Source organism: Penicillium arizonense (genome assembly GCF_001773325.1).
Source record: "Penicillium arizonense strain CBS 141311 chromosome Unknown PENARI_contig013, whole genome shotgun sequence".
Lineage (NCBI taxonomy): Eukaryota > Fungi > Ascomycota > Eurotiomycetes > Eurotiales > Aspergillaceae > Penicillium > Penicillium arizonense.
This window is the reverse complement of record NW_019173290.1, coordinates 736,262-764,226: the sequence shown is the minus strand read 5'-3', so window position 1 is coordinate 764,226 and position 27,965 is coordinate 736,262. Positions and strand designations below refer to the sequence as shown.

The 27,965-nt window shown below is 49.5% G+C and overlaps 14 protein-coding genes across 14 annotated transcripts; 7 read left to right on the top strand and 7 right to left on the bottom strand.

The window, feature by feature from the left end:
• Window positions 1-376: 376 nt before the first annotated feature.
• On the top strand, window positions 377-1,645 carry PENARI_c013G12542 (acyl-CoA dehydrogenase family protein; the record flags this gene model as incomplete). Its single annotated transcript, XM_022633387.1, has 4 exons — window positions 377-487; window positions 547-797; window positions 847-1,454; window positions 1,512-1,645. The coding sequence occupies 4 exons, from the start codon at window positions 377-379 to the stop codon at window positions 1,643-1,645; spliced, it is 1,104 nt and encodes a 367-aa protein (XP_022486915.1).
• A 584-nt stretch (window positions 1,646-2,229) lies between these two features.
• PENARI_c013G12244 (uncharacterized protein) lies at window positions 2,230-3,855 on the bottom strand (the record flags this gene model as incomplete). The annotated part of the gene is made up of 1 exon (XM_022633380.1): window positions 2,230-3,855. The coding sequence occupies one exon, from the start codon at window positions 3,853-3,855 to the stop codon at window positions 2,230-2,232; it is 1,626 nt and encodes a 541-aa protein (XP_022486825.1).
• A 171-nt stretch (window positions 3,856-4,026) lies between these two features.
• Window positions 4,027-5,051, top strand: PENARI_c013G03882 (uncharacterized protein; the record flags this gene model as incomplete). The annotated part of the gene is made up of 3 exons (XM_022633178.1): window positions 4,027-4,065; window positions 4,160-4,820; window positions 5,047-5,051. The coding sequence occupies 3 exons, from the start codon at window positions 4,027-4,029 to the stop codon at window positions 5,049-5,051; spliced, it is 705 nt and encodes a 234-aa protein (XP_022486897.1).
• Window positions 5,052-5,932: 881 nt separating this feature from the next.
• On the bottom strand, window positions 5,933-6,418 carry PENARI_c013G06652 (uncharacterized protein; the record flags this gene model as incomplete). The annotated part of the gene is made up of 1 exon (XM_022633243.1): window positions 5,933-6,418. One exon carries the CDS (start codon window positions 6,416-6,418, stop codon window positions 5,933-5,935), a length of 486 nt encoding a protein of 161 aa, XP_022486892.1.
• A 2,750-nt stretch (window positions 6,419-9,168) lies between these two features.
• PENARI_c013G00164 (uncharacterized protein) lies at window positions 9,169-9,574 on the bottom strand (the record flags this gene model as incomplete). The annotated part of the gene is made up of 2 exons (XM_022633091.1): window positions 9,169-9,285; window positions 9,395-9,574. The coding sequence occupies 2 exons, from the start codon at window positions 9,572-9,574 to the stop codon at window positions 9,169-9,171; spliced, it is 297 nt and encodes a 98-aa protein (XP_022486800.1).
• Window positions 9,575-9,595: 21 nt separating this feature from the next.
• PENARI_c013G11480 (uncharacterized protein) lies at window positions 9,596-10,463 on the top strand (the record flags this gene model as incomplete). The annotated part of the gene is made up of 2 exons (XM_022633363.1): window positions 9,596-9,716; window positions 10,123-10,463. The coding sequence occupies 2 exons, from the start codon at window positions 9,596-9,598 to the stop codon at window positions 10,461-10,463; spliced, it is 462 nt and encodes a 153-aa protein (XP_022486953.1).
• A 1,208-nt stretch (window positions 10,464-11,671) lies between these two features.
• Window positions 11,672-12,641, bottom strand: pre9 (proteasome core particle subunit alpha 3; the record flags this gene model as incomplete). Its single annotated transcript, XM_022633121.1, has 4 exons — window positions 11,672-11,811; window positions 11,879-12,297; window positions 12,372-12,556; window positions 12,618-12,641. The coding sequence occupies 4 exons, from the start codon at window positions 12,639-12,641 to the stop codon at window positions 11,672-11,674; spliced, it is 768 nt and encodes a 255-aa protein (XP_022487028.1).
• Window positions 12,642-12,895: 254 nt separating this feature from the next.
• On the top strand, window positions 12,896-14,648 carry PENARI_c013G06351 (uncharacterized protein; the record flags this gene model as incomplete). Its single annotated transcript, XM_022633237.1, has 2 exons — window positions 12,896-12,965; window positions 13,024-14,648. The coding sequence occupies 2 exons, from the start codon at window positions 12,896-12,898 to the stop codon at window positions 14,646-14,648; spliced, it is 1,695 nt and encodes a 564-aa protein (XP_022487011.1).
• Window positions 14,649-14,824: 176 nt separating this feature from the next.
• PENARI_c013G05095 (uncharacterized protein) lies at window positions 14,825-15,583 on the bottom strand (the record flags this gene model as incomplete). The annotated part of the gene is made up of 1 exon (XM_022633204.1): window positions 14,825-15,583. The coding sequence occupies one exon, from the start codon at window positions 15,581-15,583 to the stop codon at window positions 14,825-14,827; it is 759 nt and encodes a 252-aa protein (XP_022486936.1).
• Window positions 15,584-16,281: 698 nt separating this feature from the next.
• On the top strand, window positions 16,282-18,900 carry PENARI_c013G00105 (uncharacterized protein; the record flags this gene model as incomplete). The annotated part of the gene is made up of 2 exons (XM_022633088.1): window positions 16,282-17,061; window positions 17,119-18,900. 2 exons carry the CDS (start codon window positions 16,282-16,284, stop codon window positions 18,898-18,900), a joined length of 2,562 nt encoding a protein of 853 aa, XP_022486788.1.
• A 615-nt stretch (window positions 18,901-19,515) lies between these two features.
• On the bottom strand, window positions 19,516-20,534 carry PENARI_c013G12545 (LUC7 domain-containing protein; the record flags this gene model as incomplete). Its single annotated transcript, XM_022633388.1, has 3 exons — window positions 19,516-20,004; window positions 20,074-20,405; window positions 20,492-20,534. 3 exons carry the CDS (start codon window positions 20,532-20,534, stop codon window positions 19,516-19,518), a joined length of 864 nt encoding a protein of 287 aa, XP_022486916.1.
• Window positions 20,535-20,861: 327 nt separating this feature from the next.
• gpi16 (GPI-anchored transamidase subunit GPI16) lies at window positions 20,862-22,764 on the top strand (the record flags this gene model as incomplete). Its single annotated transcript, XM_022633320.1, has 3 exons — window positions 20,862-21,229; window positions 21,286-21,680; window positions 21,734-22,764. 3 exons carry the CDS (start codon window positions 20,862-20,864, stop codon window positions 22,762-22,764), a joined length of 1,794 nt encoding a protein of 597 aa, XP_022486905.1.
• A 1,744-nt stretch (window positions 22,765-24,508) lies between these two features.
• On the top strand, window positions 24,509-24,841 carry PENARI_c013G01064 (uncharacterized protein; the record flags this gene model as incomplete). The annotated part of the gene is made up of 3 exons (XM_022633113.1): window positions 24,509-24,583; window positions 24,683-24,778; window positions 24,836-24,841. 3 exons carry the CDS (start codon window positions 24,509-24,511, stop codon window positions 24,839-24,841), a joined length of 177 nt encoding a protein of 58 aa, XP_022486777.1.
• A 284-nt stretch (window positions 24,842-25,125) lies between these two features.
• Window positions 25,126-27,611, bottom strand: PENARI_c013G03851 (uncharacterized protein; the record flags this gene model as incomplete). The annotated part of the gene is made up of 5 exons (XM_022633177.1): window positions 25,126-25,347; window positions 25,419-25,618; window positions 26,271-27,093; window positions 27,146-27,383; window positions 27,436-27,611. 5 exons carry the CDS (start codon window positions 27,609-27,611, stop codon window positions 25,126-25,128), a joined length of 1,659 nt encoding a protein of 552 aa, XP_022487021.1.
• Window positions 27,612-27,965: the final 354 nt, after the last annotated feature.

Genomic DNA, 27,965 nt, shown 5'->3' with positions numbered 1-27,965 from the left:
GCACGCATCTCTAAAACACCGAGCCTCGGCCACCCTTTACCCCATAATGCGGGGAACCTCCAACTGATATATTCAGCCTTAATTTGATACAAAATTGAAAGAACGTTTACCTGAATCATCTTTCTATACAAATCAGTTTCTAGTTTATTCGAATATGGCGGAAAACTCTCCTAATCCAATCCCTTTCTCGGAGCCACCTTACATTCGTGGCCTCCCTTCACCGTACATTACTCCCGCCCACCGTCGTTTCCAACAAGCATGTCGTAAATTCGCGACAGAGAACCTACTACAACATGCCTTGGAATGGGAGCGTGAGGGAACGGTTCCCGAGCATGTTTTTGGCACATTTTGCAAGCATAACATGCTTTTGCCCAATATGCCTGCCCCCTTGCCGGTGGATTGGCTGAAGCGTCTGGGAATCAATGATATACTGGGGGTCAAGGTTGAGGACTGGGACTACATCTACACTGGAATCTACTGTGATGAGGTATGCCGGGTTGTGTGGGCCTGTTTCAGGGTTTACGGGAACTAACCAAACTGGTATAGATGGCTCGATCTGGTCTCAGTGGCCCTGGTGGTTCTCTCAATGCAGGATTTGCCTTTGGAATTTCACCAATTGTAAAATTTGGTAGCCGTCAGCTGCAAGAGAAGTTCCTGCCCGACTTGCTCACTGGCAAAAAGCGAGGGTGTATTGCTATCACGGAACCTGAGGCTGGTAGCGATGTCGCTAACATTACCACAACTGCCGTCAAGAGTGCCGATGGTCAGCACTACATCGTCAATGGCACCAAAAAATGGTAAGATAAACTAAATACATGTCTCTTCGCGGTCTAACGCTATTTGCAGGATCACCAATGGCATCTGGTCAGACTATACCACAATGGCCGTTCGAACCGGTGGCCCCGGAGCAGCGGGTCTGTCTGTTCTAGTTGTGCCGCTCAAGAACCACCCCGGAGTCACAATGCGCCGGCTTAAGGTCTCTGGCCAGGTGACTGGTGGAACCACCTATATTGAGCTCGACGACGTCAAGGTTCCCGTGTCAAACATCGTCGGTCGAGAAGGTGATGGCATGCGTATCATCATGACCAATTTCAACCATGAGCGTCTCGTGATTGCCATCGGAGCCACTAGACAGGCTCGAGTGGCACTCTCGGCTGCATTTTCCTACTGTCTCAAACGCGAGGCCTTTGGAAAGACGCTAATGGATCAGCCCGTGGTCCGGCATCGTCTCGCCAAGGCAGGTGCTGAGCTTGAAACCATGTGGGCCTGGGTTGAACAAATTCTGTATCAACTGACTCATCTCAGCAAGGAGGAAGGCGATCGTCAACTGGGTGGCTTGACAGCACTGGCAAAGGCCAAGTCTGGCATGGTCTTGAACGAGTGTGCCCAGACAGCTGTTTTGCTCTTTGGTGGCAATGGCTTTACGAAGACTGGACAAGGCGAATTGGTAGAAGGTATGCTCTCATATTCTTTTGGCTGTGACTCTCAGGTGCTAACAAGGTTTCTTCCAGCAATTCTTCGTGACGTCCCCGGTATTCGTATTCCTGGTGGCTCTGAAGATGTTTTGCTCGACCTTTCTGTTCGTCAATTAGTCAAGGTCTACCAAGCAGAGGAAAAGAAGCTCTCCCAGAGCTCGAAGATTTGATATATGTATTACCCTCAGACTAGAAACAATTGCGACTCTATTTATTAATTCAATATACAATTTCGGGACCCGTGTCTGCCGAAAAAGAATACAATTAGTGCGCGATCAGGTGGAGAGGGGATGCCGAATAGCAAGAAATGAGGGTCCTTTAGAATCGCCCTATATAAACACAGTATAGTCCAGTCAACAACAAACATTTCTAATCTAGTTTGTTTTCCATATTTGCGTCACTGAATACTGGATCTGGCCTATTGAGCCTTGGGCTTCACACGAAGTCCAAATCTGTATTCGCGGCTCCTTGCTAGCTCTAGAAATACCAAGACACAATCAAGATATTGAAAGCCGGGATACTGACTGGGCATCCTGCGAGCACTCTCGTTGTAGCAATCACTGTCTGTCTGTGGCTTGTGCAGAAAGTTCTGTTTTCTGGAGTGAATAGAATACTGTGTCACCAGTAATTGGGGGTTCTTGAACTTGGTATGGCTATCCGGGTGGCATTTTACGAATTGCATTACGTGGTTATTTGCTCACTCGGCATTGAATTGACCGTACCGCAAGACTTGCAGCTCCAAAGATAATTACATTTAGTAAACGTCAGTTACTTTTTGACTGGCTGAGTTCTCATTGGTATACTCTTCCTCTTCCTCTTCCTCTTCCTCTTCCTCTTCCTCTTCCTCTTCCTCTTCCTCTTCCTCTTGTCGTGCTTTCCTTTCCTCTTCTTCTCGTGCTTCCCTTGCCTCTTTCTTGGCTTCCTCGGGGATATATGGATCCAACGCTGGGAAGTGTTGAGCAACCAATGGATCGATATCGACCAAGATATCCGTAGGGTGACCAGATTCAACAAATGAGTTGATCATCTCATTTACTTCTTTTCTTTTCAGGTCCCAATCCCGGTTCCATTCCTGGCACCAATAATCCATTGGATTTGATGCGTCAAAGTCATCGTCGGCATACGGAAGGTCGCACCAGTGATCCAAGAGCGCCAATAGGGGGTCAAATCCGTCTTCGCTTTGGCAAAGGACCTTAGCACCCGCGTCAAGCAATTGCTTTACCGTATTTGCATTAGCCATGGTCTCTAGGTCTGGGTCCAGTGCAAGGTGCAGCGGGGTGTTACCCTCGCGGTCTTTCAAAAGAACATCAGCCCCGTGGCTTATAAATAATTTAGTCAAGCGTTCTTTCTCCTCAGGTTCCAATTGTTCAAAATGGCCCTTAGAATCAGGCCTTGATAGCAACAGATGCAACGGGGTCATGTCATCATGATTCAAAATGTTTACATCAGCCCCCAAGTCAAGGAGTAGTTTGGTCATCTCGAACGAATATTGGGATCCAAATAGGTGCACTCCGAGCTCCTCAGGAGATGGTTCGGCTCCGTACTCCAGGAGCAATTCCACCATTTTCTTGCTTCTTTGGTATGGGTTTCGATATTCGGTCTTGAAAGCATAGAATATTGGACTTCGACCCAAGGCGTCCCTCGAATTCACGTCGGCGCCGTGATCCAAAAGCCATTTAATAACGCCATTACCAGGATAATGGTATGATTCTACCGCTTCATGAAGAGGTGACCACAAGGTGGTCGGATCATTCAGAATGGCACCATGGTCAAGGATCACACGCACAGTCCTTTCAGGGTCAATGTATTCACCTTGCAATCGACGTTTAGCTCCCGCGCGTTCTCCGCATACCCAAGTATAGCGGCCTCCGCTTGTTATAGCACGGTATAAGATGCTCTGATCCATCTTGGCGCCATGTGAGAGAAGCCGTTCGACCGACATATAAGCACATCGTTCTGCAGCGATTTCCAAGGGGGTGAGCTTCTCAATGGTGTGGTCAGATATTCCATTCCCGTAGTTGGGGTCGGCTCCATTTTTCAGCAGGAATAACACTGTCTTTGCATTGTTGTTTTCAACTGCTTTGACCAAAGCCGAAGTGGGCTTCCATTTGTTGGAGAAGTCATCCCAGAACCTCAAAGGTCGGTTGAAGTCTGGCTTCCAATGCGCGAGTTTATACAATGCGCTCATACATCCAGTGGTTGCGCACCAGTCCAAGGCCGTGTTCGTCGGATCTGTCTCTAGATTCCGTTTGTACAAATCACGCATAAGAAGGCTGCAGAGCTGAGAGTTTGTGCATATCAAGTTTAGAAAATCACGATCAGATGGTAACTCCCACGCAATTATGCGTATAACCTCCAGCGGCAAGGATTGGAAAGGCATTTTGGACTTGCGGTGTGTGAAGTGACAAGCGCGTTCGATTTGATGCATGTATCAACAGATGTTCACGCTTACCTGTTTAGGCTTAGTGTCCCGATGATGAAAGAGCGCGCGTCGCACCTCTCGTCCGCAACATTTACAACTCCTACACTGTACAAACTTCTTCGCGAAAAAATGGCAAATGTGGCACTGATCGGTTGTACGGGAATGGTGGTAAGTCAGGAATTTTTGCAGCATTCTCGTCCCTGACCATGAAGTTATCCATAAAACCCTCCATCCAAATAGACCTAAATCGGATAATCCACAGGGTTCCCATATCCTCACCAGCCTGATCACCAATCCCTCCGTAACACGCGTGGACACCATCTCCCGCCGAACCCCGCAAGCCGCTTCTAATGCGCCGCATGCCAAACTCACCACCTTCATCTCCGGCGACACCGCAACCTGGGCTAACCAGCTCTCCACCCTCACCCCGACTCCGGATATCTTCATTTCCTCTTTCGGAACCACCAAAGCAGCTGCAGGTGGATTTGAGAACCAGTACAAGATCGAGCATGGTTTGAATGTCGAACTAGCCAAGGCCGCGCGAGAGGCTGGTACCAAGGTCTACGTTTTGGTCTCATCCAGTGGCGCCAGCAAGGACTCCAATATCGCCTACTCCCGTATGAAGGGTGAGATTGAGGAGGATGTTAAGGCGCTTGGCTTTGAGCGTACGGTAATCCTGCGCCCTGGTCTGATTGCTGGTACCCGCGAAGAAAGTCGTCCTCTCGAGGCTGGCATTCGGTTTGTTGCTAGCTGGGCTGGTAAGCTGCATTCTGGATTGAAGGATGGCTGGGCCCAGGAGTCCGATGTTATTGGTAAGGCTGCTGTTAATGCTGGCCTTAAGGCACTCGAGGGTGATGTTCCTGCTGGCAGCGAGAAGGTCTGGATCTTGGCTGGCAGTGATATTATCAAGTACGGCAAGGATGGTTCGTCTTGAATGGCTCCGTCTTACTGAACGAGAAATGTCTATAAATAATGTTTATGTTTCGAGCACACATGATATTACGTTGTCATTGCATTGATTACTTGGATATGTACATTGGACGCAAATTGCAATGAGAAAACTCAATTAGATATCGTTCCTCTGCTCAAGCTCACGGTGCAACTTCACCCATCTGAAAAGCTAACCATCTCCAGCGAATCCTTCCACAGTCTAGCCTCATCCTCGGGGCTGTAGATGTGGCTCACATAGACCTCGTTACTGGAATCGTTGTCATCGGTGGCGCGCTTCGCCTCAGCACAATCAGAGGAGAAGGATTCGTGGTGAGGTGCCTATACAGTTGCTTGCTAGCCACTGAGACTGCCGTCATGGGGTGTATATATAGTTATTTATAGGGGACTGAAAGTAAATGCAATAGTTTCCGAATCTAGTGTCTGGTTTCCTTCTATCTGTTGTCCTCTACGCTGTCAATCTATCGCATGGCATTTTTTATCGTAAGTATTCCAAAATAAAGTGATCTGACAACGAACTTTGGAGTATGCAAGAAGGACGTAGATGAAAATATAGTAAGCCAAATGTCGGATATCATTGTGCAAAAGCGTAAAGATGTAAAAATATTCATAATTTTAGCCCAGCTAAGTAATCTCCATAGTTGGGGGTTTTTATGTGGATTGATTCATTTTCCGTAACAAAGACAACATGAGCGGACAGTAAAATTCGAGACGAAAAATAAGCACCATCGACGGATGGATAGATAGATCAGTGATTGATTGTTGGAAGGAAAACAAAATAAAAAAAGAATTGCAAGCGATGGGATTCGAACCCATGCAACTTTCGTTACCAGGATTTCCGTTGACGGATATCAAGTGTGGATGCTTGAATCTGGCGCCTTAACCAACTCGGCCACACTTGCAAGTGTGATGTAAACGTTCTCACATTTTGAGGTCTTATTCCACGCAAGCATTTGCCCATTATATCCCACCATGCATCCAAAGTCTATCATTCTCATGTCATTCTCCAGTGGAGGGTAGATCACCACAAGTTATAGTCCAAATCCAGGCTTGATTTCCTGTATCACATGAATTATAATACAAAAACTCAGTCCTTATAAGAAACGTGAGTCCCGTCCTCCTTGACATGAACGCTCCTGTTCTTTTTGGGAGTCCTCCGAGCACTAGACTCGCGGTCCTGGTTGCGCGCTGGGCCACCTTCAGTTGGGTGTCTCCAAGCACTGACATCCTTATTGGCCGCACTCACGTCTAGAGGGCTGTCCGACTCGCCTTCCTTCCTGCTCTCCTCCGCTGTAGCTGCAAGTTCGCTCTCCGGTGCTGTGTTGGACGGATCGAATGCGGCTGGGTGCTCGGCGACTTCGGCATCCGTGCCTGACTTGGTGGTTTCTGAACGCTCTGGGCTCAGTGATTCGCGATCTTGAAGGCCTTGGTATTTTGACTTTTGGGGGCGGGGAGTCGTGCTGAAGGGGGCTTTGGCTGCTGTTGGTGTGACGAGGGCTGGGACGGTTGTTGAGAATTGGGAGCGGGTTGCTCGGGAGGCTTGTTGACTGATTGAAATGACGGATTTCCACATTTTGGATGGTTTAGATGCAGATAGGTGAGGGGTTGAGCTGCTGTTTAGGGTGGTTGAGGTATTATAGACGGTGGGCTCTATACTGAGGTGGAATGGATGTAATGGGCAACAATTGATTCGAGAGATATTCTACCGAGGAAAGCCCAGTGCAAGTTGAACATTTAAAGCTGGCATTATTCTTGTTCTTCCCAGTTCTTTGGACCTTGTGGTCATGTTGACGTCATCTACGAATTGTGGTGCTAGCCTAATCCGGTAATAAGCTTGCCCTAAGTCAACTCACTTATGGTACATTAAAGTACATCAAAAGACGTGCCTCTTTTAGAGAGACCTAAGACTTTGGGTGATTTTGTTGCTCGGTATATCTTTTCTCACAGAATAAGCAAAATGGGATGAAAGAAGAGATGAAAAGAGGAACAAAAGCACAGCCGAACTAGCGAAGTAGTCTGGCGAGGGAAAATTGCTTTATCATGTCCGTTTGAGGGGGCCATTTAAATATTCAATTCCGGCTAGCTCTGGTTCAGCAATATATCATTACGTTAAATGGTGTTCAACGGCGCTTTCGAACGTGGGCTTGCTCCTCGCTCGGTGGTCTTGGGCAGCGATGACAGGCCGTGGCTAGATTAGAGTTCAATTTGCTTTAGCCATACCCTGGCAAAGACCGTACAGCGGTCTATGGGGACTGTGTACTCGCCTAACTGTTACGGAGTGAGAGCGTGGGTGGTGGCAAGGTCTGTCTGTATCAGTGCGTGATTCTCGGGATACGAGAAAATACAATGAAAAAAACGATAAAATAGTAATCGGAACGCCCTTAGATCGGGGCTACTGTGTACACGACATATGCCACAAGTGGAGTAGAAGATCATCATACCCAGACACGGTGGAACGAACTGCGCCTGGCACTATGCGAATGCGAGGGCCCGCGTCGAGAGAGTCACGATCTACCAATAAGCAGAAGGCCTCGGCCTCGCTGAACGCAAGTGCTGTGAGATGCACAGCGTGCCCCTAGTACAGGACGGGTGGGGAAATGTCTCGTTAGTTGCATATGACCGGCATCCCAGACAGCACCTGTCATTGGACAATGTGCCCGGCTGCGAGTCAGGATAAGCCCATGGCCAGACCAATCCCCGTGCGCTGACGGAAAATGCAGGCGGTGGCATTTTCCCTCTCGAGCCCCAAAGGTAGGGTTACCAGTATCCATTTGTCGCCCGTCAAAAGCAGGGCGTGTGGAGGGTGCGGGAGCCTCCGTTCGCTTTGAGATCACGGGATCACAGGAGCCCGGCGCAGTGGGAGCCTGTATGCGGGCCCTGGAATTCAATTCCAACGTTGTAGCACGGAGGCTCAAGGTTCAAGGTACGTAAATTTGGCCTACAACGGCCTAACCCGGTCAAAATTGCTCTGCTAATTCACCCGGCAACTTCGCTTGTTGGGCAGAAATCAAAAAACCATGCTTTTGTCCACATACTCGGCCTGACCCTTGCCAGAACGAAAGACTGGTACACTAACGATGTATGAGGAACTTTCGGTGGTAAGACGGAACGAGAGGCAAAAAGGCAGGGGGGGTTCAGAAGTTGATTCGAGAATTTTTCTGGGCTGGATGCACCCAAGTCGCCGCAGCAAAGGATTGATCCACCGAGTATGACAGGCCTTTTGCGGCGGTTCGCCATCATTCAGGGATGTCAGTTGCCAACTCAACATGCCTGTCATGGATCACCTTCCTAGGGTATCCCCTTGGTACAAGTGTTTGGGCGTAATCTCGCTAGCAGTCACCGACGATCGCGTGCCGTGTTGATGGAAATTCCCCAAAAGGAAGTCCCACCTCCCCGGGGAGATTGCGGTAATGCGGAAAGGCGGCAACGCAGAGAAATCTGCAGGATCTTCCATCATATCCCGAAAACCGGTCATCTTCCGTCATAGTCAATGATGAGAATAGCAATCTGGAACCACCGAGTGGAGGCTTTCATCGAATCCCCAAACGGCGACCCACAGTCTAGCAGCCAGCCCTCCCTACCAAGAATCTGCAAATTGAACCAGAAGCAACGTGCCACGTCAGAGTCTCCGAGCTTTGGTGCAGCTGCATGTGGTTCAGCAATATGTGGAAGGTGTCACGGTTCGTGTCTGCGGCGAGCGCCGTACAGCAATCCGGTCCTATCATTTCCACTCAAAGAAGCAAGTGGATGATGATGAACACACACATGAGCGGGGCAAATGCCGGATCCCTCTTTGCAGGCGTGAGAGATCAGCTGAACGACAATGGATCTATTTGGCCTGCATCCCTGGTTTTCGGGACGAGCACAAGTAAAATTCAATTCAATGGCCCGTGTCCCGAACCAGGGTGCCAATGATAGAGCCTCAACGAGGCAGGCATTGCCACTCAGGTCGGAACTATTGGCTGATAGTCACTGAGCGGGAAGGTGCGGCAGGCGTGGAACAAGAACCAAGTTTGATTTCGATATCCCTGGGAGTAAGGCTCGGCAGGAATAACGCAAGACGACTGGGGAATGATGGTTGCAACCACATGCTGAGACCCAAGGCCGATGTCCATATTGGCCCAAATGCAGGAAGCGTCAGAGCCATGAGGAGCAACGGCAGGCCATAAGTCGGGATGTGCATGCATATGCAATCACACAGACGGTAATATCGGATAGACACTCCTGTGGATATAACATGGCGTTCGGTCAGAATCCCGTGTCAAAGCTCATGATAATTGGCATGTTGAGCCAATCAATAATTTCAGCCGTCGAAAAAATGCTTCAAGATAGAACATCCCATAGTGGTGGAGTCACAGGGGTGTGCAGAGACCCATCACATTCGGGAAGGCAGTAGCGTTTCTCTTGCATGAGGACATAGTCATCTCTGGAAGCGAAAGCCTGATCATTGCATCAGTACGACATCTGGCAAGTGACGAGACCAAATCGGCCATGCAAGAGCAGCAATGTAAAACGCAATAGCATCACAGGAGTGTGTGTCCATGCGAACAGCCTGCACATGAAAGCGGGGAGACGTAGCTGGCGACAGCATGGTTGCAGTAGTCGAATCTGGAAACTGGAGGATTGACAGCCATGCGTTGAGGGATTTTTCACCCATTGACCATCCGCAGTAAGAGAAAATCGCCACGGCTAAAGGTTGCATGCATTCTTGAAGCAACCGGTTGTCCATGGTGGCTCCATTCGATATACTATGGTCATCATACCGTCTCCACAACGCGGAGAACTGCTCACAGCCAACCGGATCCACAGTCAGGCAGGTTGTGTGGATTTCCATGGACTGGAACCCACGGATGATAAGCCATCGGGCACTGGTAACCGTCGATCAATAGCGCGACGACACAAACATTGGAGATGATCGGGACTGTGGCATAAGAGACTCTCATACGAAACATAAATAGGCCAGTCAAGTCCCCAAGGATACCCTCAAATTCTCAATCATCTCTTCAGTTTCATAAATCAAGTCTGAATTCTGCAAGCCAGACCAATAGATATTCCTCACAAGAAAGCTTCGATTCAATTTTTGTTTCAACTTCTTCGAGGTTTCCTAGACCCTTCAGGAAACCAGGCAAAGGTCAACCTATCAAATTGGTCAAGTGTGCCGCAAAGTCAGGTGCAACCAATAGCGAACCGATATTCAAGCTGAAACAAAAACGGGGAATCGTGAGCAAGTGAGTTGTGCGGCACCTGCAGATTGAGCAACACTAACAGATCTGATAGGCATGTGCTTCTACAATCAAAAGAGATTTGCCTGCGGAGACTGGAGCTGGACCAGCTTTGCTCACCGATGCAACTATGAGTACCGCACTGGCGAAACGTGCGGTATGAGACTTGTCAACATGACCGAAAATGAGAAGAGTAACTGCCGGCTCTGCGAGAAAATCGAGACCAAATATCGACGACGAAGCGCCGAGGTCGAACGTTTAGACCGGTGGAAACGAGAGGGTGCCACCCTGGTAGCCTCGATGGATCGGTCTCACAAAATGATCATGGACCTAGAGAAAGAGATCCGCACCCTGCAACGGGAACGGGATGACCGAAGGAGCACTCTGCTCAGATAGGATTGGCTTGGGGGCGCATAGCCAGTGGTGTCCCTTTCATTCTTTTTATTTTTCTCTTTCTTTTGGACAGGCGAATAGCGGCCTGTATTCATTAGTTTCGGAACTTTTGTCTCCAATTTTCATGTCGTTTGCCTTTGCCTGTAACCATTTCCTTGGGTGGAGTTGCAGCGTGTTTCATGTTTCATCATTTTTGTTTGTGACATCAAGTCCCAATCGAGTTTCTGCAAGGTGATGTGAGAACCACATCGCTCACGAAAAGATTGACGAGAAATATAATTGGTTCGGTTTCCATATTGCTTTCGGTTCATAGGCTGTCAAGCTCCCAAGTAATGTCAATAGCGACTAGTCATGCCATAAGCGCCGTCTTTTCCCTGGGTGAGCGGTTCGCTGAGACATATCGAGACGGGTCGAGTCTCACAGGGTGAAGAGTAGCACCTGCTGCAGCCAGACAGGAAAGCCATTGACTTTTGTTAAATCAAATGAGGACCATTCAAAGCCGACAGGAGCCAGAATGATGCAATTGTGTAAGAGGGACACATATACAGCGTGAAACGGAATGCCCCTCATCTCATCCCCGCACGTGATAGCATGCGGTGTGCTTATATAATTATCTTGGGGAATCATACCTGCCACAAAAGCTGCCCAAGTGTAAACTCTGAAAGATTTGGAGATGTCGGAAGAAGGTGGCAATGGTTGTCTTGCCGGAAAGACGGGGCGAGGTTGTTGGTTGCAAGCGGGAATATGTAGTCGCTCGCAGGGTTCCACTTCCTTCATAAGAACTTGTGAGCTTCAATAAATGAGTTGATCGGAGTCTTTGAAGATAACATGATAGCAATATCGTCTCCTTTTGTTTACTGCGAAAATAGTGGGCTTTTTCTGACGAAAAATGGGGGCGGGGAGACATATGGTACTAGTTGGGCTCGGAGGATTTATTTGTGAAGACTAGGGAACCTGCAGACCTTCAGGCGCATCCACATCTATTCAGACTAGCAAACATCGTCAAATTGGGAGGCAGAATTGAACAGACAGCCCTGGAGACTGGGCCGTTGTGCATGCCACGTCACGAGCGAACAACACCAGATGCAGCATAAGCAAGACCAGATTGAGGTATTGTTTGGACAAGACCATTCAAAATTGAAAACTTGATGATTGTAGTCAAAAGTATTGGATTCGAGTATCTGAAACGGAAAAGAGCATGAGGGTTTAATCTATTTTATGTCGCCAGCCTCGGGCTCATCATCGACCTTGGCCAACCCTTGTTCCCGCAGAAGAGCATCGATCTCGTCCGCAGTCCATAGGTGATGGTAGATCTTGCCATCCTTGGTCTTGCCCACCGTTGCGAACTCGACTGGCAAACAGGTTAGAATGAAGTCAGGCGGTAAATGGTACACAAGAAAGATATTTTATTAACTCACTCTTCTCACTGCTCAGCTTCGTCGAGTCCATAGTCTTGCTAAGCACCTTGACAGCCATAGCACAGGCCTCCTTCAGATCGCAATCCTCCTTGTAATCTTGCTTAAGGAGACTCTGTGCGCTTGCATTGTTTGCACCAACACTCGTTGCCTTCCAGCCTCCGTAGTTTCCACTGGGGTTGCTCTGGTACAGCTGGAACTGGCGAAGGTGGTCGTATCCAGCGTAGATGAAGGAGACACCGAACGGACGGAGACCACCATGTTGGGTATATCCTTGCTTCAGATCGCACAGTCGGCGGACAAGCTGTTCACAGGGAATATCTTCGTTGTACGTAAGGAGATAGCGTTGGGCGTTCTGACGAGCGTAGTTGATCAGGATGTTGGCATCTGCGTTCATACCGGCAACGGCGCAAATCATGTTACTGGAAATGGTTAGCTTCCATTCATATTCAAGCAATCATAGGCCCAAGATGGACCAGAAGTGACGGCGCTGTACTCGTTGATTGTGTAGAGCTTCTCAGCGGAGGTATCCTGCTCCAGCAGCTTGCTGGTCACCTTCCTCTCAGCAGCGAGGACAATTCCATCCTTGGCTAGGATACCAAGGGCTGTACCGGCGTGAGAGATAGCCTCAAGCGCATATTCGACTTGGTAAAGTCGACCCTCTGGGGAAAAGATGGTGGTCTTTCCAGCAGCGTCATAGGTTAGCCGGAGCTGCACAAATGGAATGACGGTGTGAACAAACCCGGGAATCGTATCTCCGAGACATCGTGAATGGGGAATAGGAAGCAACAAAAACTGGAAAGGGAAAAGACTAAGGGTGGGGGACGATCGAGATGATGGAGGTTGGTGGTGAAGACCGTAGAAGCTCCAGGCAACTCGCCCTGGCGCGTCCTCTGTCATCCAAGCTCGGACCACTTCACCGCACCAAAGCTTCGTTGTGACGATTTCACCACTTTGACCTGCAACGACTGAGGGAATTTGCGCTGTGGCTCTTTTCTCAATTAATCCATTGGAATCGCCATGCTTAAGTCAACATACACCGCTCCTCCACCTTTGCCCCCAGGGTGGACAGAGCATCGAGCTCCCACAGGTGAGTTTTGCGCTGGAGGCATCTTGAAAAGTTTGAACATGCCTAACAGCCAGACTAGGCCATTTGTACTACTATAACTCCTCTACCAAGCAATCGACATATACCAGGCCTCAAGCTGCCCCCGAGCCTACACCCCCTGCGCCCGACTTTCCACAACCAACCTATGACCCTGAGACGCTACCTGCATTCTCTTCAACGCCCTATGGACCTGCAGGGTTTGGCCCAGGGTCAGCGCAGTTTGACCAACGGCAAGACTTCCGTGGCCGCGGAGGGTTCCGCGGCGGCAGAGGCTATCATGACCATCGCCGGAGAGAACCCGAAGATCGACCAAAGAAGAAACACGCCATACCCGACTGCGCGCCGTGGTTACTAGTTAAGACCAAGCTTGGGCGGCGATTTGTATACAATCCCGAAACGAATGAAAGCTTTTGGAAATTTCCCCAGGAGGTCTTAAAGGGCGTGGTTGAATTCGATCGCCTCGAGCGTGAGAAGAAGGAAAAGGAAGAACGTGGCGAGGAGCCCGGGGAACCAGCCAAAGAGACACTGCCTTCAAAACAAGACGACCCCGCAGAACCCCAAGAAGCCACAGGAGAAGCCCAAGGCGCAGATGACGATGATGAATACGAAGAGGTTGAGGTCACAGACAGCGAAGGAGAAGATGGCCAGCCATCCAAGCGCCCACGAACTGAAAGCGAGGGCGCCCAGGACCAACCTTTAGAGTTTACGGAGGAAGATATGGAATACCAACTCGCCGCCATGGGTGAAGAATATGGGCTTGATCCCGGGGAATACGGCGAGGCCGGGGAAGAAGAATGGGAAGAGGGCGCAGAAGGCCTACCGCTCACTGAGGCCGATGCCGAAGCCCTCTTCCGTGACTTGCTCGATGACTTCCAAATAAACCCGTTCACGACATGGGAAAATGTCATTGAAGAAGGACTTATCATTGAGGATCCCCGGTACACAGCACCCTCAAATATGAAGGCACGACGAGAAATATTCTCCAATTGGACCAGGGACCGTATCCAGTACGTCAGGGACCAAAAGGCGAAGCAGGAAAAGTCAGACCCGCGCATTAAATACCTAGCATTGCTGCAAGAACATGCGACCCCCAAGCTTTACTGGCCCGAGTTCAAGCGCAAGTATAGGAAAGAGCCGGAGATGAAGGACTCTCAGCTTTCGGATAAAGAGCGCGAGAAGTTCTATAGGGACTACATTTCGCGTCTGAAGCAACCGGAAAGCACACGGAAATCTGATCTGTCAGCCTTGCTCAAATCGGTTCCCTTGCACGCGTTGAATCGGTCTTCGAATGTGGATGCTCTACCAACCGTTATCATCACCGATATTCGCTATATTGGGCTCGCACCCAAGGTGCGCAATCCATTAATCGAGGCGTACATATCTACCCTGCCTCCAGCGCCAGAGGTGCAAATGACGGCGGAGGAACAAGCAGAACTTGACCGGAAGCGAAACGAGCGGGAGAAGCGTGAAAAGGCCTTGGCCAATCGAGAGAAGCGAGTGGAGGAAGAGAAACGGAGACAGCGTGGAGATCTCATCCGTGGCAAGCATCTTCTGCGCGAAGGCGAGGCCGAGATCGAAGAGGCAATGAAAGTCAACAAGGACGGACTACGAAGCTACATGGACATTGACCAGGTGGAAGGCGAGGAACAAAAGCCGAGTCAATAGATGCTATTAGACACATAACTTTTGGAAATCAGCACAGGCAAAGTCTATCATACAAGTCAACGGCAATTTTGCACGGCGCCAATGCCATTCAATTTCTGAGGGTATCATTGTAGACCAGGGCAGCAATCTCCCCTTCGCGTAGACCAATCGTAATTTCAATTTCACCATAAAGGCAATCATTTCAATCGCCAGTCATCCCAATCCTCATCGTCATCGTCGTCATCGTCGTTCTCGCTTTCGGCAGAGTCCTGCTCCGCCGATGTAGACCCCATTGCTTCATCCCGTGCCTGATCTTCGGCGCGTTTTTTGCGCAGCTCCTCGCGCTTTTGCTTGAGTTTCCGTACCCGCTCCTCAAGCTGATCCATCTCATCGAACTCCTCTTCCATAAACCGCGCGGCATCCTCGCGCTCGCCTTCCAGCTCCGCATCTCGGCTTTTGGTGGCAGCAGCCTTCTCTCGTGCTTGCTGCGCAGCAAGTTCTTCGGCGGTGATTGGCGCGGCTGATATCGTAGCCTCCGCGGAGAGAGCGGCCGGTGCCTGTGGTACACGAGATGGTGCGGCGACCTCCCGTTCAAATGCCGCCCATTCATCTTCGTCAACAGCCATAGGCTGGGGTTGTGATGGCGCCGTAGCTATCGTTTCTTGTGCATCTTGTGTTGGCTCGACAATCTCGTCAGGCCCGTCAACTGGAGGCACTGGGCCCGCGACGTCTTCGACTTGCTCTGCACCTTCATCTTCGGTGGTTTGCTCTGTGCTTGGTGCGCCAGAGGTCGACTGAATAGAATCAAGATCGGCCGCGCGGAGCTTCTTTCGCATCACAGCATCTCCACTGTCAACTTTGCGCTTCTTGGTGACCCGATTCCCTGTCGTATTTGGTTGGGATGTGCCCTTGCGTGAAGCTAGCTCACTCCGAAGAAGGGATCGCACGTCGGTCATATTATCTGGGATGTGCAGCAACAGTTGGTAAAAGGGGAGTTGTAAGGGTAGCTAAGGAGTGGATGGAAGGGTTGAAATCCGAACTAGCCTCGGCTTGAATAATAAAAGAGCCTATGATCAAGTGGGGAATCTGGAGAAGCTTCAAGATTCGAAGCCGCGAACCTGTGGCTGGTGATATCACATGACGATGACTAATCTCGGGAGGCAAAGCCACTTGATCTCTCACCTAACGGCTTCACTTCTCTCCTTCCTCCACTCTTCCCTTTGCATCACTGCGTCTGCCATCAGAGTTTACAAAGTCAGCACCACTAGTTTCAACGACAAGCTCACTTCACAGTCTTCACTGCAGAGTGCGCGATTGAGGTTTGAACACCTTCACGCGACCCCGCCCAGCCCCAAGTGACGATTTGACGCGCAGCAAGGGATTGAACAGTCCAGCACGACACCCACTTCGGCGCGTTCTTCACCCCCGCGCGTCCATTTCACAAAATATTGCGCCTGTTCTGGATCACATTTCTTGATCAAGTAATACTTTGGGCACACTATTCATCGTCTTCTTGTTGTATTACTTTAGCGCCTTGAGCCTGTAGAGACTGTGGTCAGCCCTGGGTAGCAAACCTGCACCCAGATTGTGAACAACTGAAGAGACATTTATCCTGCTAGCGCTGTAGTACGCGCTCAATTCACCATTTATCATCATGGCTGGTAAGCTTTCGTACTCCACTGTGGACAATGCAGTCGGACCACCTTCGGGTGGTAACGCCACCCCAAGCTGTGTCGCAAACCATTTATTTGACCAGACGCTAATAGCAAGATCAGATGAACCACGACGCTCCGGTCGCGCCACCAAGGGCCAGCACAAGAACCTCGAGTTACCTCCCGATGCCCCCGGCAAGAAAGGAAAAAGCAAGAGCCCCAAGGAGAGGAGCGCGAAATTGTCTGCCGAGCCTACCCCTGGTCCTAGCGAGGGAGAAGGAGAAGAGGAGGAGATAATCCGATGCATCTGTGGGGAATATGAAGAGGAGGAAGATGTCGAGCGTGACATGATCTGCTGCGATCAGTGCTCGGCATGGCAACATAACGACTGCATGGGTTTGACATTCGGGAAGGGGCAAGAACCAGATCAGTACTACTGTGAACAATGTCGGCCGGAGAACCACAAGAGCTTGCTCGCCAAGATTGCTGCTGGCGAGAAGCCTTGGGAACAGGTCGCTGAGAAACGTCGCCAGGAAGCCGAGGAGAAGAAGTCCAAGCGAAAGAAGGGCAAGAAGGGAGCAGCCCGCAAAGGAAGATTGAGTGAGAGCAGGACAGATGCAGGCACACCAGTCCGTACCGCAACCTCTACTACGCCTGGTCCCCATGAATCTCCTGCACCCGCCGTGTCTGCGTCAGTCGAGCCAGAGAAGAATGGCCACGCCGATTCTCGGCGGTCGAGTACGCACAAGCGCAAGCTCGAGGAGAGTGCCGAGGCAGAGAGTGTAAGTTCTTGCATCCTATACAAGTTTCTCGCTGGACATGCTAACCTTTTATTCCAGGGTCCACAGGTGAAGCAGCAAAGGGTATCACCCCAGTCCACCACAGCAGGTGTCCCAACGTCGACTAAACCCCAAGTCAAACCAGACCCTACTCCTGAGGCACCCGTTGTTGAAAATCTGCAGGACCTCATGCCTGCTCGCAAGAGTGTGGCTGCAGCCCTCATCAAGCTATTTGTAGAGCAGATTACTGCGGCCCAAAAGGCCAAAACCTTTACCTTGAGTGCTGGACAGTCGGCAGAGGACGTTGCACGGTCACTCGGTTTATCCATTGAGGATGCCATGTACGAGAATATCTGCGGACGTTCGGGCGAGCCGAGTGAACCATATAAGTCGCAATTGCGGTCGATCATGTTCAACGTAAAGAAGAATGCTTCTCTACGAGATCGTTTGCTCGTAGGTAGTCTCTCCCCCAAGGTGTTGTCTCAAATGACGTCGGGGGAGATGGCCAGCGAAGAGTTGCAGCAGAAAGACGCCGAGATCAAGCGGGAAGCGGAACGTCAGCACATCATTGTCCAAGAGCAAGGCCCCCGGATCCGTCGCACACACAAGGGAGAAGAGTTGATCGAAGACGAGAACCACGCCGCCAACGACTCTGTATTCTCCGCTGGACCTCGTCGTGTCACTGGCGATCGGAATGGCAGCCCAACTGCCACCAGCCCGACGAGTCCAAAAGGACAGCGACCCAAGACGGATGGTCCTCATCGAGGCGTCTCACCCGAAGGTGCTCACCACGACCATGTCTTCCCCGAAGTTGCCGCGAATATTCACGAGTCAGTTCCCCGGGGCAGAGTTCAAGCAGACGCCGAGATCGACCAACTTTTGCGAGACGACGAACCCGATTCTCCTCCTTATTCACCAAAGGACTTCGATGACGACGGCACCGTGTGGCGTGGAAAGGTCACCATGTTCCCTATCGGAGAGTTCTCGTCATCTGCAAAGCATGTGGGAGGCGCCGACTTGAGTGGCCGCATCCCATGGAGTCAACTTTCGCCACCCACATTGTTTGTTGACGGACGTATCGACATCAAACGCGCCACAGACTACCTCTGCGGTCTGCAATTTAGCAAGTCAACCGATGTCTCGGTGATTGCAGTCACCCGCCCTAGCCAATCGGAGGACCGCGCTGGTTTCGACAAGATCTTTGACTACTTCCACAGTCGCCAACGCTACGGTGTAATTGGAAAGCATCCGTTGTCTGCCGTCAAAGATACCTACATTGTCCCCATGGAAGTTGGCACCACCAAGATGCCGGAGTTCATTGAACTTCTCGAAAATATCTCCCTGGAGGCGCCCATCACTGAGCGCATGCTTCTCACCATATTTGTCGTCAAGACTGGGGAATCAAACCCCCCCTCCGTGCAGCCTTCCTCCCACCAAGCCAGTCAGGAGCCACCTGTGTCCGCGAGCCCTCTCACAGCCGCAGCGGGAACTCCCCAGCAGCCGCAATTCAGCGCTGGAATCGCACAAACCCCTCCCCATTTCGCTGGATATAACTCGAACAACGCAGCTTTCAGCCAGCAAAACCCCGCACAAGCAGGACAGATCCCGACTCAGCAGCCCTCCTCGCTGACCGGCCTGCCCGCCGCGGTGCAAGTGCTAGGCTCCCAAGCTGATGCCCCTGCCATTCAACAATTGTTGAAGACCGCACCAAACGTGGAAATTGCACAGCTCAATGTCGTTCGCGACATCCTGGCTCGCCAACCCGCTGCCGCAGCATCCTATGACGCCCTCATGCAAGCTCTTTTCGAGACCCAAGCGAATGGCGGCCAAGTGCCCCAGTAGGGTCCTCAATAGAGTTATGCTTACGATAGTCACACATTTGTCCTGTACAGTTTACTTCATGTTCGAGTTTTCTTCATTCGTTTGCAAGACTGCACAATCGTAGTCTGGTGTTCGGGGCTCAAGTCTGGGAAAAGGGGTCTTTATGGACGTGGAATACCCACCACCGAATGTTTTTCGACTTTCATGTCTTCTGGTTCTATCTCAAAATGAATCCGAGTTTACCGTAGTCTTTGATGTTGTTTAGTTTTTTAGGCCCTACATTATCATTTCCCTCAGGTTTCAGCTAAAAGGAATTCATGTTTAACTACATCTATCTTAATCACCCAAGTATGTAATTGATGTGTTCAGATTGGGCATGTAGCTTCCACTTAATCTGACCGTAGAACTGGAGAGGAAAGGAGATCTTCTCTGCTGTAATACAAGGTTCGTTGATTTAGGACTGGTAAAATAGGTCCACGGCCAAGTACAAAAAGAAAAAAAAAATCTGGATATTGAGCATATTGTCTTGTGACCCTCCTAATCGCCATCCGAACATCGTCCACGAAATCAAATAAAACGCCTGCGCTATGCAAAAGGACCGAGCCCAAGGCCTGGAGGACAAATCAGGGACGTGGATCAATATCTTCCATGACCACCACCACCACCGCGTCGCCTGAAACCACCACCGCCGCCCCCTCCATAGCGAGGACCACGGCCGGCGTTGGGGCGACCACCAGAGGTATAAGGGTTATCATCTTCTTCTTGGTGGCGCACAGGCGGGGCGCGTCCCTTGAGCTCCATGCTGAGCTTCTTGCAGTTCTTGCGCATATCGGAGTATCCCATGTGCATCTTTCCAAAGAAGTGATCTGCCAGACGGCGGTCGTTGTCGAGACGAGACAAGTAAGCGCCGCAAACGTCGCAGACTTGAAGCTTTTGGTGGCCTGACGGACCAGACGTATCTTGGAGGTTCTTGAGATCGCGTTCAAGGGTTTCCTTCTGGAACTTTGCTGTGCGAACTTTGTGCATTTCACTGAGGGCCATTGAGACGGAGCCAGTCTCGCCTAGGACGGAGACTTCGAGAAGGCCGGAGTTGATGGTGTTGGAGAGATCGGCGATTTGTTTGAGCTGTGATAAGTCAGTAAAATCTAAACCACCCCGAGAGATTCTGGAGAATGAGGTAAGGGCGCAACGCACCAAGGTATTGGTTTGCCGAATCTCATCCGGAGTCTTTTCGAGTCTGCGCTGTGCACTGTCGATTCGGCGGTCACAGTCGTCAATGTACTTCTGCATGTCGCGCATATAATCGAAATCAAAGCCCCATTTCGCCTTCTCTGACGAAGATGCAGCGTCGTATTCTGCCTTCAAGCCTTCGCTGTGAACCTTCGGGCAAGGGCCGAGGTCTTGCTTTGTGTTGGTGAACAGGTCGTGCGGGCAAGTGCCAGCCAGGTAGGACCGGCAAACTTTTGCGTCTGTGATAGAGAGCTGGGAATTGCGACCCTGGGCGCCAGTTCCAATGAGTTGGTCCGCTAATGGAGGAGTCACTGTCAGCTTGATCCGGAGACATATTGAGGTTTGGAGCTTGGTTTTGAGGGGCACAAAAAGAGTCACATACCTCCCATGAGCTGCTCAAGCAGCTTCCTCTGTTCCGCCGCCATGATGATTGCGTATGCACCAGGCCTTTAAAAAGAGAGATGGCGAGGAATTGTCAATGGGCTGATTAGAGGCGAACTGCGAAGTCTTTCGTTTTTGATGCTTTTGGCGCCAAGGAAGGCGGTGAGGCTCCGCAGTCAACAGACCAGATGGACAACTCTCGCAGCTCTGGGGTTTCGCTTTGCATTTGATGCTGAGCTGCTATTTTTGCTTTGATCTACAGAGTCTGACCGTCCGGAGCTATAGGTCACAGACCTATCCTTTCCTGATTAACAACCCCCTGTCCTGTCAATTGGCATACATGAAGACCGAGCTCCGGCAAGCATGAAGTCATGACGGTCCTCTCGATCCTCTCTTTGCCTTTTGTCGCGCTTCTTCTCTCCTTATGGAACTCGCCGGTGATTGCTTCAGATTATCATGAGAACTTGCTCCTACAACCTCTTCCGCAATCCTCCCTCCTAGCATCATTCAACTTCCGGAGCAATACATCGCAACAATCATTCGACCAACAGCACTTTAGATATTTGCCCCGCGCGCTTGGTCAGATCCTGCAGCACGCTCACACCAAAGAGCTACACCTGCGGTTTACCACGGGACGATGGGATGCCGAAAGCTGGGGGCCACGGCCATGGAACGGCAGCAAAGAAGGAGGCACCGGCGTGGAGCTTTGGGCATGGATTGATGCGCCAGGCGATGATGAGTATGTGCTACTCTCTCGGCGGTGATTTGAGGGACCTGCAATGCTGACATTCTTAGGGCTTTTGCCAAATGGATCACCCTGACTCAATCCCTCTCCGGTTTGTTCTGCGCCTCGTTGAACTTTGTAGATTCGACACGCACCACTCGGCCTGTGGTTTCTTTCGAGCCCACTGGGGACCACTCAGTGGCCGATGAACTTCATCTACTACATGGAACCCTCCCCGGCGAGGTCGTTTGCACAGAGAACTTAACCCCTTTCTTGAAGTTGCTTCCATGCAAAGGAAAGGCGGGTATTTCCACCTTATTTGATGGCCATAAGTTGTTTGATGCAGCATGGCAGAGTATGTCAGTGGATATTCAGCCAGTCTGTTCTCCGGAGGGAGAATGTGTGGTCCAGATCGAGCAAACAGTGGATATGGTCTTGGATATTGACCGGTCAAAGCGGCCTCGATGTGCGTATCATTTACTAAGATCACCATGTTCATCAGTATTAACATAGTAATAGCCAACCCAATCCCTCGACCTGTGCCTAATGACCAGTTGGTCTGTGACACCTCCAAACCTTACCATGCAGATGACACCTGTTACCCGCTGGAAAAGATGAACGACAAGGCCTGGAGTCTAACGGAAATCTTTGGTCGGAGCCTGACTGGCGTTTGCCCTCTTGCAGACTCCGATGGCTCTAGTGAGCAAAGTGTCTGTCTTCGTGTTCCTCACGAACGGGGGGTCTTTATATCTGAGGCAGCCGAAGAATTCAAAAAGGAGGATGGTTTCACGCGCTGCTTCAAGTTGGCACCATCGACATCCTTTGATCTCTCAATTCCACAGCAACCAGTGAACACGGAAGTACCATTGGACGAGCCTGTTCTTCACGCCGAGCGAACTATCGTTGGTCACGGCCAGGAGCGTGGTGGAATGCGCATCATTTTTGGCAACCCATCCAACACCAGCGCCATCGATTTCATTTACTTCGAGTCCCTCCCATGGTTCCTGCGGCCATATATTCATACCTTGCGTGCAACCATCACAGAGAGCAACGGACTCCCACGCGAGATCCCAGCCTCCGATATCATCAAGGAGACCTACTACCGTCCTGCCATTGACCGTGAGCGTGGAACACAATTGGAACTTGCGCTCTCTGTTCCGGCTGCATCGACTGTCACCCTCACATACGATTTCGAAAAGGCCATTCTGCGGTACACAGAGTACCCGCCAGATGCCAACCGCGGATTCAATGTTGCACCTGCAGTTATCCGCATCTTGGACACGGCCCACAATGCGCCGGTTTATATCCGCTCTACAAGTCTTCTTCTTCAACTACCCACCCCGGATTTCAGTATGCCGTACAATGTGATTATCCTCACTAGTACTGTCATTGCGCTCGCTTTCGGGACCGTTTTCAACATTCTAGTGCGGCGCGTGGTCTCCTTGACTGAGGCTGAAGCCCTTGGAGCCCAGAGTTTGAAGGGCAAGTTACTAGGCAAATTGGTGGCTTTGCGTGATCGATTCCGCGGGAAAGATACCAAGGTCGAGTAGCTCATAATTGAAACAAATACATTATAATATTTGAATAGGTCAAACCCTTGGAAAGGAGCAACCTTAGCACTATGTAATAACTTGGTATGCCACGTAATTTGCCGGTAACAATATGGCAGCGGATTATAGCAAGTGATATCATCAAATTTGGGACAGTTGGTGCATTCTACGGAAATAAATTCCAAAAGACAACCTCGGTTATCGTAGACCTCGGTTGTATTGTCAAACTAAAGTAGACCTTATTGCATCTTGAATCACAAGTATATTGCGGGGAGATTGGGGCCGTATACCTGGAACCACGTACAATAGAAACAGATTCAAAGGACCATGGAGGAACTAAACCACATTCTTGAAAGATTCACCGATCCATTGACGGGGTCTCTACACGGCGCAGTCTTCATTGCTATTGACCGTTCAGGTATACCAAAACCCCTCTTCCCCCCACTCCAACAAAGAGGCCTCGGTGTCTTGCTTCTTCTCAATATAATGACCTTAATACGTCCCTGAGATACTGATAGATTCTTACAGGGAAGGTTATCTACAACCACGCTGCGGGAAAAGCAACCTTTGACACGCAAAATGCATCCGTTGCGAGCCAAGACTCTCTATGCTGGATTGCATCAATGACCAAGCTTGCAACAGCAGTGGCTGTTATGCAGCTGGTTGAACGGGGTATTGTTTCCTTAGAGGATGATGTTCGTGAAATCATCCCCGAGCTCAGAGATATCGAGGTTTTTATAGATGGCAATGGTACGAAAATGTCCATTGCACGCTATGACTTCATTTGTTACAGATATCTAATATTATGATCGATATAAAGATGCCTCGCAAGTCTTGCATCATAATAGGCTTCAGCCTCTACGCGAAAGGCTGACTCTGCGGTACGTACTAGTTGGTTTACAAAGCAGAGCATGCAATTTGATGCTTCTCAAATGACAGGAGCAAAATCCATACTAACAGTCTCTTTGCAAGTGACTTGCTATGTCATAGTTCAGGGTTCGTTTATGATGTGTCTTCACCTTTACTCAAAGAATGGTCCAAATCCAGAGGTCGAACAGCCCACACATTTTGTGGCAGCTTGGTAAATTCCCCTTGTTCCTTATCGGTGTAGCAAGTGTGTCCTTAATGTGATCGAATAGCTAAATAAGAATATTGTACTAGGAAGGATATAACCATCCGCTAATCTTTCAACCGGGAACTTCATGGGGTTACGGTGGTGGGATAGACTGGTCTGGACGATTAGTGAGTAACCCTAAATTGTTTCATTTTTTGGGGGTTTAATTCTAAACAACATGAGGTTGAAATCGTGACCAAAAGTACCCTTGAAGAATACATGAAGAAGAATATTTGGTCCAAGCTCGGAGCAAACTCAACTACGTTTCGTCCGGAATTGCATCGCGACACTTTACCTCCACCATTAGAAATGGGATATCGGTTGAGTATTGGCCATGGCGAGAAGTCCATCAAACAAGGGCCCATCATTCTTGGCCAACCGGCTGAACACAATTTGGGTGGAATTGGGCTATTCAGTACACCCACTGACTACATGAAACTCTTATCTAGTCTTCTAGGAGGTGGTTATCCATTATTGTCCGAGTCTAGTATTGATATACTGTTTCAGCCACAGCTGAGTGAGGCGTCTCGAATGGCAATGCCAAAGCCTCTGGGTTCTCAAATGAGAGGAGTTCTTGGAATCAAATGCTTTGATGATCACACACAGGCAGATCATTGTTTGGCTGGGACAATGACGTTGAAGGACATTCCTGGCCGACGGCGAGCAGGTACTGTTAATTGGAGTGGGTTGCCTAACTTGCATTGGGTAAGATCCCTCCTGCTATATTATTATTTTCTTTGCTTTTGCGAGATCTCACGGCATTCAATTGATTTTTATCGGATATTGTATTCTAACCTATGATAGTGGATCGACCGTCAGACAGGGATCACAGCTGCTCTTTTTACCCAACTTATGCCGGCCGGGGATGCAGCTCTTACTGGCCTTTTGATTGAGTTAGAGGTAGCTCTCTATAAGGGACTCAAAGTCAACGCAGACTATTCTAGCAGTGGTTCCAAGTTATAGATGAGATAAATCAATCTATACATCGCGTCACGTCTTATGTGCATCCCTCCTACAATCTGAGATTGTTACTTTCTAACATAATAAATTATATATTCAAGACCTTCATATAGAGATACCTTGCATATTTTACAAATAAAATACATGTACAAATGTCATAAAATATCATAAACATTCAATCAAGCTGATCCGGAACCCATCTACATGTCCAGTTACCTGCCAGGGCCAAGGTTCCTAGCAAAATTCTCGTTAGATATCGATCAATATTTATGACTTCAAGATCAAACTCACAAGCCAGTCTTATCCCTAATAGTATGCCAACCAGGCAAAGTATCCGCCTCACCAGGCTGACGACCCATAAATGAATGATCCTCACTAGCACAAGTCGGCTCTCCACGATCATTCGTGTCGCCGGCCAAGCCTGCTCGCTGAAGATATTTGTTCTGGGCGCGTGATTTCTGGTCATTGAGACCGAGGAACCTACCCATCGTTGATCTGGCGTCGGTTGCCTATAGTTTAATAACATTTATCAAGTCAATATTTGCTATGATACTGTGTTGATCAAGGGTTCATCACATACATCTGCATGGCCTGGCCCTTGGTCGTCGCCTGAGTTCCAGAGCTTGTCTCCCATGCCAGAGCCGCCACCTACATTGTTGGCTGGTGTCGGTTGGGCACTTGTGCCTCCAGCGACGGAGGATGTTTGTTGGTTGCGACTGCTGTTGCCGCCCTTGGAAGCTGCTTCTTGGGGCATTTTGATGTTGACTATGATAGGAGCTGCTAATAACAGCTGTTAGTGAACTATTCTTGAAATATTTTGAGATTTCCGTTGTGTGATTTGCATTGAAAAGAGTAAAATTGGTGTAGCAGTATACTCACGATTTACGTGGGGACAAGAACAGGGATGTAAATATGTTGCTCTTTCGACAAAGGGTGTACAATCAATTGATATGAGGATTAAACTAAACAAATCGACAGGTCTTAACTTTATATCTACCTTTTGGATCTTGACCTCATCCCTTTTTGCCACAACCCCAGATGAAGTCATGATGAGTTAACGCCGCCTGTATGGACACAATCACGTGCATCGAGATTCAAGATTTCCAGTTCGTAATTAAAAGTATATAAACAACAAGAAAATCAAAATATATGAGCTAGACTGATATTCGAAGGTGCGGAATTAAGCGGGTATTGCTACTTTGGCGGCAACTCCATTCAACTTGTCAAAAGCAGCTCTGCGCTTCTGATGATGTAGATGCAGCCATGGTTGCGCCTTCGTATGCTTTTCTACGAGTTTATTACACCTGTTCTAGTATTGATATAAGTTATATATTCCAAGTCACTGATCAAGATTTGCGCGGATGATCCCGATCATACCGAATGACCCTGAAAGCAGGCCAAAGCTGCAACAAAACCGCCCCAACCATCATACACCCAGCAAAGACCTGCGCACGCAAAAAGTCCGCAGTATCCAAATTCACCAGAGCACCCGCAATAGGCGTTCCAGCCAAAGCCCCAAAAGAAGAAATTCCCCACATCATCCCCAAGCGTGTCCCTAGGAATGTGGAGTCCGGACAGAACACTGGATGTGCCACAATAGACGTAGGTGCAGTGACTAAGACACCACTTAAAGCTCCCCAGTAGCAAGACCACACAATAAAACCACCAGTACCGGTAGCAGCAATCCAAGTGAACATAGCAATGGCCGAAGCCGCTACTGCGAATAACAGAATCCCGATTGGCTTGATATATGCAACCAGAAGGTACGGCACAACACGACCAATAACCGAAGACCCGTTAACGATGGCAACCATATAAAAGCTCAAACTGGTCGTGGTATGCACAGCTGCGCGCGCGTAAGAAGCGACATAGAAAATCGGGACGTAGTACGCGAGCATGACACAGGTCAATGACAGCGAGAACATCATAAAGGAAAGATCACGGAAAGCCTTCCAATCAATGAGACTCCTTGCGTGAGTCTTTTGACCCGGATGCCGACAGAGGATGATGCAAGCGACGATGGCGAGAAACAGACTGATAAAGCCGATGCAGCGGACTGCCCACGGGAAACCGATTTTGGGCTGGAGTTGGCGGAACATCACTGGAAAGATCACGGCACCGACGCTTGATCCGATTGATGCGCAGCCAATAGCGATGGGTCGTTTTATGGTGAAATTCGTGGAGATTACGACTAAGGCTGGGATGTAGGCGATGCCGCCGCCCATTCCGACGCAGAAACCTTGGGCTAGGAGGACCTGTTTCGGTTAGCGAATATTGTTATTATGTGGTATCTGGATATGGACATACTTGGTAGTAGGACGTGGCGAGACTAGTCATCATCATTCCAAAGACAGTCAGGAAACTCCCGGATATAATAAGAGGTCGTAGATATCCGACATCGACTAATGGGCCTGTGGCAAGACCAACCATCGGGATCAAGGTGGCTTGAATACTGCCAACCCATGAGATAGTCGAGGGTGTCTCCTCTGGTAGAAGCACAGTCTGGTAGTACTCCTGAAAGGAGCCATAGGTCGTCAAGAGGCCCCTAAGACAACTGTCAGTACTATAAAATGGCAGCTAGTATGAGATACACTCACCAAGAATTCACAAAAACACAGAATCCCGCAAGAACGCTTAGCCAGGCATCCAGGCCACCATTTAACCTCTTTTTCGGAAGATTTGGTTCAGTTCCTTCATTGTTGGATGGGGAGTTATCGCCCAATATAGTGTTCAGTGGCGGTTGAGCCCCGTCAACCTCACTTTTTTCTGACATGGTGGTGTATAGAAATCATGGCAACGTGAGCTATGGAAACATATAAGAGAAGCCTTTACCCCAAAGTCCACAGTGGGGGGAGCTTTCCCACGGGGTTTCCATTAGTCACTTCGGCACTGCGTAGCCGAGCTCTACCGTTTTTGAGCCTTTGCAGTAAGTGGTAACCCCAATTTGGAGACACGGGGACCTCCGCTTTTTACTTGTAGTAGCTAATTAGTTATTAGTCAGCCCTAAGGCAAATACCATGTTCTATTTATTGCTCAAATATAACATTCCACTGTGACTGACTCCGGAGAATTATAGGGAAATATTAACGGCGGCCTCGGAGAATTTCTTGGCTGCATACTCCTACCA